The sequence below is a fragment of the Gymnoscopelus microlampas genome, assembly GCF_963454915.1.
Source record: "Gymnoscopelus microlampas genome assembly, chromosome: 8".
In the NCBI taxonomy this organism is placed as follows: domain Eukaryota; kingdom Metazoa; phylum Chordata; class Actinopteri; order Myctophiformes; family Myctophidae; genus Gymnoscopelus; species Gymnoscopelus microlampas.
Genome location: NC_139945.1, coordinates 7,553,187 through 7,562,396, shown reverse-complemented (window position 1 = coordinate 7,562,396; position 9,210 = coordinate 7,553,187). Strand labels below are relative to the sequence as shown.

Here is a 9,210-nt window from a genome sequence, read left to right as displayed (position 1 = left end):
ATCTTTGTGTGATGTGATTATTTTTTTTACCTTAACCACTTGAACCCTAGCATCCCTTTTTCTGAGGAGAACTTTAGCCAAAAATAGCAGATCTACAAGCCCACAACGCCTTGTTGATCGGCTATTTTTGGCAAAGAGGTATTAGGTGTAGAGGGAAAAAAGAGGAGACCAAGTAAACAAAAAAAGTAAAAAAAAATCTGAAACACAATTTTATACAATATAGAGGGGGTCCCTGCTTCATCTTTCTCTCAGCTAGGGGGTCCTTGGCCTGAAAACGTTGAAGACCCCTGTTCTAATGAGCTGCAAAGAGAAGGATGGACACAGAGGGATTGTGACAAAGCACTCGTGAGGAAACAAGATCCTCTGTTTTTCCCCGACAAGTGGCCCTCATCTGTACCTCTGCCCATGGGGACTTCAATGAACACAGATCCTTGTCTGAGAGAACAGCAGAAGTAGTGTGAAGATGAAGTGATGAAACGACAAGGTTACAAAATGCACTCCAGGTTTTGTTTCCCTCTCTGGTGGTGCGAGGTCATTGAAATGATGTTCGAACTGCAGCAAATTGGTGGAGTAGCTATAGGCTCTATGCACAGGGGCCATATTGGGAATGAATTGGGCCCTTTCCTTACTTCCTTCACAGGTATACCAATGATACTAATTAAGGCTCTGTTCCATTTAGTGTGGCATAGTGGTTGTCTTATTTTCAAGGACCCCCATAACTCTGACAGTGTACAAATGGAACCAAATGGATCCTTACAGGTCCATTTGGTTCCATTTGTACACTCTCAGAGTTACACACCCACCATAAGGGGCCATTTGGGAACCAAAACGGAGTGTTTCTAGTGAGCCAACATGCACGATATCAGCACCCTAACCAGAATGGAACGGAGCCTTCATTAGTATCGTTGGTAACACCTGTGAAGGAAGTAGAAGAGGCCCAATTTCTTTCCAATATGGCTGCTGTGCATAGAGCCTATTGTAGTGTTGCACTTCTGTAGATAGATGGTATCTGGTGGTCCAGGTATCCAGCAGAATGAAAATGGCATCAATGGGCCACATCATGTAAATGTGACTTAAATGATTAAATTAGACACTAAAATAGCATACGAACATGGTAACATTGCAATGTGATGGTAGGCTCACAGGAGCTGCCGTGTTATAGGTGGTAGTACTCCAGGAAAGGTGCATCAGAGACGAAGACTATTTCCAACCACAGCAAATGCGGTAGTTTTACTGTATTACCATTTACAATACACAGGTGTGAAATGACGATTTAAGAATTGAAATTAAGCCAGAGTTGGAGCTTATAGAGGACTACGTTTTTTCCTCTGAAGGTGAGAGAGAAATATATGTTTTCACATCCATTGATAGAATAATCAGAGTTAAAGGACGACTTCAACGATTTTCAACCTATCTTCATATAATTGGTCCTCACTAATACTCATGATAAAATGGTACCATTTTTTTCTACTTGGTCTGTGTCTCATAGGAGGGCTGTGGACAGTCCAGAAACCCGTCTGCCAGTGACATCATCGTTAGGCATGATTTTTTTTCCAACAAGATTTCACATTTCTTATTTAGACTTTTATTAACACGAGAACAATGGCTTCTTTTATTGCATTGCAACTTTCCAGGAATAGAAAGCCTGCCGTTTCTATTAGCTTGGATTCCCCATTGATGATGTCACTGGTAGACGGGACTCTGAACTGTCCACAGCCCTCCTCTGAGACACAGACCGAGTAGATTTTTTTTTTACCATTTTATCATGAGCATTAGTGAGGACCTATTATATGAAGACAGGTTGAAAATCGGTGAAGTCGGTCCTTTAATGTCTTACTGCTGCCAGGGGCCACATGTTTTCGAGGCGCACCGTACTTGACACACACCTCCGGGAATCTGGCATGAGAATAGTCACACCAAAAAAACGACATAAATTGCACGCATATGGGGCTACTGCTACAGCAGCTATAGCAGTGTTTCACACTTCTAATGGCCATAACTCAATGACCATTGCTCTGATCAGCGCATAGCGGCCTTCAAATCTAGTATCTCATAAAACATTGGTTCTCAAAGTGGGGTCCGGGGACCCCCAGGGGTACTTGAGGGGGTTCCAGGGGGTCCCCAGCTAAATGATGACTAGGAACCAATTGGACCCTTATGGGTCTGTAACTCTGAGAGTGTACAAATGGAACCAAATGGACCCTAACGGGTCCATTTGGTTCCATTTGGTTCCATTTGTACACTCTCAGAGTTAAATTAACATTGATTTTACAATATGAATTGGGGTCCCAGAGATAGAAATGCCATTAAATGGAGGTCCGTAGCCTCAATGCATGTCACACTGAGGGTCCTTGAAATTAAAATGGTTGAGAATCACTGCTAGAGCCGTAAAAAATCTTCTCTTATGGGGGTCCCTGAGACATAACTTTTCTAATGGGGGTCCGCGGGCTACTAAGTGTCAATTTGGGGGTCCTTGACATGAAAAGGTTTGAGAACCACTGTCATAAAAGACCCAACTAGAAATTGGACTCCACATTCACTTGAATAGCACCCCGCACCAAAACCTTGACACTCTGTCAAGCTGCTGAACAACCACGGGACTTATCTCCTTCACTTGCCTGCTCTGTCTCCCACAAATCTAATTCTGTTGGCCTCACAGCACACATACACACACACGTGCAGTGCGTGCGCCAGAATGTGACAATGATGTCTGGGTGGGTGGCGCGGACACCCTTTTGTCTTTGGAGGATAACCCTGCCATCTCTCTCTCTCTCTCTCTCTCTCTCTCTCTCTCTCTCTCTCTCTCTCTCTCTCTCTCTCTCTCTCTCTCTCTCTCTCTCTCTCTCCCATCCACTCGGGTGGATGCCTGCACACCTAGCCATGTTATGTTCAATCAACCCTTGGTTGGTCTCCATGACGACGGGAATCCCTGGGTCAGATGTGTTTAGGCCCATGTGATCTGCTGGATGAGCGCAGGCATGAGTGCTGGAGTGATGAACCGACAGCCGCTGTGATCTGTTAAATCCTGTGGGAATGACCTCAGATATCCCAGGATCAACTGTGTTCAGGGGATCTTTCGCATACTACACATTGTCCTGCCGTGACCCCAGTGTCAACAAATGATAGAGAACAACCAACACGCAACACAATCACAGCTTAGCCGGTAGATTAACATGCACAGACCCTGTGCTGATTATCCTAATGCCCTGAGCCAGGGAGCAAAATATCATATTCCCTGCAAAACACGCCAGGGTTAAGCACTTGTACCCCTGTTCTGAGGCAGAGGTTCAGTGAAAAAAAAAAGCAGATCTACAAGCTCACGATGTGTGGCAACGCAGGGCTTGGTGAGTTTGTAGATCAGCTATTTCCGGCGAAGACGTTTGGTGTAGAGGGAAATACTAGACTAGAGGATCAACTAAGTATGCGATGGGAGTGATGTACAAAAACGAATTTCACCCACTTTTTTACCTTGTAAACCTGTGATGTGACAATAAACCTGATTCTGATTCTGATTCTGATTCTGTATGTGTGATTTAATCACATGAACGTAAGCTTCCCTATTATGGTGCGAACATTCAGTGAAAATAGCCAATCTACAAGCTCACAACACGTCGTATCGTGGCGCGTTGTGAGCTTTTAGATCGCCTATTTTCGGTGAATAGATTTACTGAAACGGACCCATAAGGGTCAGTTTGGTTCCATTCGTACATTCTCAGAGTTATGGGGGTCCATGGCCTTAATGCTTAAGTGGCGGTCCTTGAAATGAAAAGGTTTGAGAATCACCGTACCACACCAATGACTTAAAAACCTGCATTTTACACAATACTGTAATTGAAAGAGGCCCCTGCATGGGGGAGAGGGTTGTCTTGATCAGTGCCAGACCAGGACAATCCAATCACAGGCTCCCCCAGTGGCGGGTGCTGGCAGCACGATCAAGAATCCAGAATCAATTATCGTGGTGTGGTTCCCTCCGCAACCACTTTCCTGTGGTTGCATGGAGGCCAAGGGCAAGGGCGCCGATACTGTGGGTGCCTCAAAAATGACGAGCACCCATCACAAACTCGTAAAAAAAAAAAAAACTCCGACATCTACACTTCATGGAGTACATTTCTTTCCGCCCCCAGTAGTCCGTACATAAATCGGCGCCCCTGGCCAGGGGTCAGGCATCCAGACATGATATACATTACATGATATACTTTTTTTAAATATTAGGGACATTTTTAAGTACATAGTTACAGAAGTACAGGTGTGCATTTATGTTCCTTTCTTTGTTGCTTTTTCCCCCTTTATCTCAGTATACTTATACAGTACATACCCAAAAAAAAACACTAATATTGATTTATTTTAAAAGAAAAGAAAAGAAAGAAACAACAGCAGAATAAGCAACGATAGCAAAGTGATTAGCAGTATCCGTGTGTGTCGTTCTTTGGGTGTATTAGACATTATGGTTATTGCATGGTATGAGGATTTGAAGCCATTGAAGTAGCCTCACGTGGCCAGACTATATCACTGCGTGGATATGAGTCTGGTGCTTCCATGAGGAAGTTGTTGTTTTCTTTAATTTACCTATGCTTTTATTTAAACTACTCACTACAGTATTATGAGGCCTATATATAGGCTCACCATATGTCTAATTTTGAGGTTTATCTGTTATCCATGTTTGTCTCCATACATAGTTGTAGACCACATACTGCAGGTGATACTGTTACAGTCCCCTATATCCATGAGACCAACGTTGCTATTGTTTTTGGAGTAAATCTAATCCGCCCACGCTTGCAGCGCGATCCATCCAACAATGTTTTATAAATAACTAGTCTCTTATGTAGAGTGTGTGTGTGTGTGTGTGTGTGTGTGTGTGTGTGTGTGTGTGTGTGTGTGTGTGTGTGTGTGTGTGTGTGTGTGTGTGTGTGTGTGTGTGTGTGTGTGTGTGTGTGTGTGTGTTCCATTGGTCACTCAGTTGGTGTGCAGTGGTGGAAAAAGTTGTTAAATTCTTTACTTAAGTAATAGTACCAATACTGCAATATAAAAATACTCGGTTACAAGTAAAAGTCCAAGCCTCGGTATAAAATAGGGCTAAAGTGCTAACATATGTTTCATAATATCATAATTTACATCTGAAAAGTAACTAGTAACTAAAATTTTCAAATAATTGTAGTGGAGTAAAAGTACAATATTTGCCTCTGAGATGTAGTGGAGTAAAAGTAGAAGTATTGGAAATTGGAAATACTCAAAAGTAAAGTACAAACACCTCAAAATTGTACTTAAGTACAGTACTTAAGTAAATGTACTTAGTTACTTTCCACCACAGTTGGTGTGTGACATCAGTGTGTGTCAATGTCACCCATGGGCGGTCCATCACGGCCGGCTACTATTAAGAGCATTCTCTGCCTCCTCACATGACTGCATTGGAGAAGGACAGTTGGATACGATCGATCCGCTGCAAATAACCGCAGGTAAGACCTGCAAAGAACTCATTATTTGCCACTACATACAGTGGGTTGTGAGAGCCCTCAGAAGAAAGTAGACAGGTAAAGAAAATAACCTTCTTTTCTGGACTGACAGTGAGGTTTTTCAAAATATATTCTCTGTTGGGTGTCCAAAACTGTTACCTTTTAGGATTAAAAAAAAAAAAAAAATCATAACAAGATGCTTTTAGATCAAGCTTGTAGTATGATCAAGTAGGGCATTCATTTACAAAAAAACACAACAAGTTACAACTTTGAGGTAGGCTACTTTTACTCTACTTGAGTAGGGTCTGTATATATATATTTTTTATATAATTGTACTCCACACAGGATTTTGCTTTTTATTCCACTACAAAAAACTTTAAGTACAAGTCACTTTGTAATTGTAGATGAGTGTTACAAAACATACCAATTAAGCACTATTTTATACTTTGTCTATTCAAAAGTAGCCAATCTACAAGCTCAAAACATGTTGAGATGCTATTTGTGAGCTTGTAGATATGGTACTTTTGAAAAAGGTTTGACAGATTTTGAGTGCTTTTACTTAGGTAATGTAATTTTTGATGCCACTAATGTTTTACTTTTTACCAAAGTAAAAATGTGAATACAGGCTTTTTACTTGAAAGAGTATTTGCATATTGTGATATTCTTACTTAAGTAAGAAATCTGAGTACTTCTTCCACCACTGGGTGGAATGTAACTAAGTTCATTTGCTCAATACAGTTCTTAACCACCCGAACCCTAGCATCCCAAATCAGTTCGGAGCAAAAACAGGAGGGGACCAAGTATAGAGCCCTGGGCGACCCCGGTCAACAAGGTATATGTGTACAAATGTTAGATATAGGACTTAACTTAACTAAACTTATACCTTTACTCCACTACATTTAACAGACATATGTAAGTTTATATGTTTTGCACATGAAATATATGAAACTACCCAACATTATATACTGTAATATTGTTTAAATCACCCCCACTTTGACCAACTACAGAAGTCAAATTCGAATAATTTTAAATACATCTTTAAACAGTCCAGAAAATGTACAATGGGGTTTTCATTGGATTCCCTCGGACCTGTGAGGTACCATGAAATGTACATTTCACGATAGTGTAAAGCGCCAACGATTCCATCCAGGTGACTGAGATATGTATGTGGGGTTTTTTTTCTTTGCATGTGCGTGTCTGGGTTGGTATTTCTGTGTATTTATCAGTGGTGTAAAGTAACTAAGTACAATTGCTCAAGTACTGTACTTGAGGTATTTTTACTCTATTGGAGTATTTCCGATTTTCAGTAATTTTACTTCTACTCCACTACATCTCAGTGGCAAATATTGCACCTTTACTCCACTACAATTATTTGAAAACTTTAGTTACTAGTTACTTTGTAGATTTAAATTATTATTACAAAGCATACTTGAACCACTTCAGGCCTATATATATTTCGGCCATTTGAAAATAGCCAATCTACAAGCTCACAATGCATCACGAAGACTCGCGATGTGACACATTGTGAGCTTGTAGATCTGCTATTTTCAAAAGATTTGTAGCCTATACATTTGAAAACATCCTGCATAATGAGCTCTTTCTACTTATGGTACTTTAAGTACATTTTGATACCAATACTTTTGTACTTTTACTCAAGTACATTTTGAATTCCGGACTTTTACTTGTAACAGAGTATTTCTACATTGCAGTATTGATACGTTTATTTAAGTAAGAAATGGGAGTACTTTTTCCACCACTGGTATTTATGGGGGCTCCCCTCTCTGCCGACTAATGATAGCTGTGTGGACAACAGGTGTGTGAGCCTATCAGCTCTCTAATGTGTGATAACATTGGCTACATACACACATTGCATTCGCACACACCACATCTCACACACACACACACACACACACACACACACACACACACACACACACACACACACACACACACACACACACACACACACACACACACACACACACACACACACACACAGAAGAAGACAATGCACACATAAAAGTAGACACATATGAACAGCTCACATTCCAGTGAGGCTCTCGCACACATGCAGACAGCGCTGGTCAAGGCACGGACAGATTGATCCACTTAAAGCCTATCTACTTAGTTGACCGGGGTCCCCCAGGGCTCTACACTAGATCCTCTAATGCGGAGGTTCTCAAAGTATGAGTCAGGACACCAAGTGGAGCCTGCCCACGGGATGGTGAGGGTGGGGTCGCGCACAGCTGGGGAAAAAAATGTGTAGCCTTCCCATTAAGCCTGTTTTGTTTTTAAAAAGCATAGCCTGTGAATAGCCCTGGTCCATAGCCTTGACAACTATATACTGTATACTTCCATTTGCATATGTACAGAAACACTTATTGTTAGCTTTTAATCTACATGGTTTATAAGATACTAAATCAGCACGAATCACAGCACTGTAAATGCATATTTCTAATACATATTCCTATTCAAGCATACTGATGTATGCTTCGCTTTTAAACATGCATTATTTAAACTTTTAAATTGTGTAAAAAGTGTGGGGTCGCCAGAAGATTTCCCCCATAAAGTGGGTTCCTGGTATAAAAACGTTTGAGAACGTCCTCTGCTGTATTTACCTCTACGTCAAATCTCTCTACCGAAAACAGCAAATCTATAAGCTTGCAGATCAGCTATTTTTGGTGGTCCAGGCCGGATGCTATAGGCTTCATGTGTTTAAAGTTTTATGTTTTCTGTCTCCATCTCTTAGACTTGTGTACCAAACCAAAGAGGAGCTACGCCCCTTTTGACATCGTTCCACAAATCTGCAAGCCCATCCTTCTTCTGTCCTGCACTCCTGCTGTTGTTGGGCAGCCGGCTGAGCATCTCCTCCTCCCCTCCCCTCTGAGAGAACCCGCTCTGAGCTACAACCAGGATGGACCGTTCAGTACAAGAACTGTTCCTCAACTTCATGATCGTCTTCATCACTGTGCTGCTGATGTGGCTGCTGGTGAAGGCCTACCAGGGCTGAACCATGGACTATTGGGGGGGGGGGGGGACAATGACAAAATGGGTGAAAATGGGATGAAAAAATTTACCATAACCACTCGAAACCTAGCATCCCTTTTCTGAGGAGAACTTTAGCCAAAAATAGCAGATCTACAAGCCCACAACGCCTCGCGTTGCGAGGCGTTGTGCGCTTGTAGATCGGCTATTTATTGGCAAAGAGGTATAGGTGTAGAGGGAAAAAAGAGCAGACCAAGTAAACCAAAAAAAGTATAATTTACTTGAGCACCTGCCCCTCAAAATGTCTGTGCACGCCACTGTATTCCGTTGGCCCTGAGTGTCTATTGCTGTATGTCCCAGTTGGGTGGAAACCTTTGTAAGTCCAAAAGCGTTGCTTTTCAGGAAATGGAAAAAAAGGAACCTATGTGTTCCAATGGATCCAGTGTAGTTATTATTTAGTCACAAGCTCTTGTGGCTAATGACTGCTTTTCATTGGTTAAATATTCATAAAACCCAGAGGTTGTTGTTCTGATATTTTGTATGGAAGAATGTTGTCAAATTGTAGTCGGAGGAAGACCCTGAAAAGCAGATGGTAGCTTCCATTGCTACAGCTCTGAATAGCATACACAGTGAAGATCAGCACATTCGGAGGTGCTGTCAGATTGCAGCATTGGCGTCGCAGTTGATGCGCTATTTATTCAACCATTTTGTGCCTTGAAACGCACCACTGTGTCATGGTCTCACAGGTAAAAAATATACTCTAGTGTGATTTGTA

At 41.7% G+C, this 9,210-nt stretch overlaps 1 protein-coding gene across 4 annotated transcripts in view; it reads left to right on the top strand.

Annotated features, from left to right (window-relative positions):
* The first annotated feature begins 5,400 nt into the window (after positions 1-5,400).
* Positions 5,401-9,210, top strand: part of sln (sarcolipin) — a 3,837-nt gene continuing 27 nt past the window's right edge. The window contains exons 1-3 of one of the 4 annotated variants that reach the window (XM_084064947.1): positions 5,420-5,453; positions 6,189-6,282; positions 8,200-9,210. The exon at positions 8,200-9,210 is cut by the window's right edge and continues 27 nt beyond it. In XM_084064947.1, coding sequence (XP_083921073.1) covers positions 8,365-8,460 — 96 coding nt within the window. In that variant the 5' untranslated portion in view covers positions 5,420-5,453; positions 6,189-6,282; positions 8,200-8,364 and the 3' untranslated portion in view covers positions 8,461-9,210. Of the gene's footprint in view, positions 5,529-6,188; positions 6,283-8,199 lie in introns of all 4 variants that reach the window. The other 3 variants (XM_084064949.1, XM_084064948.1, XM_084064946.1) reach the window with 3 other exon arrangements.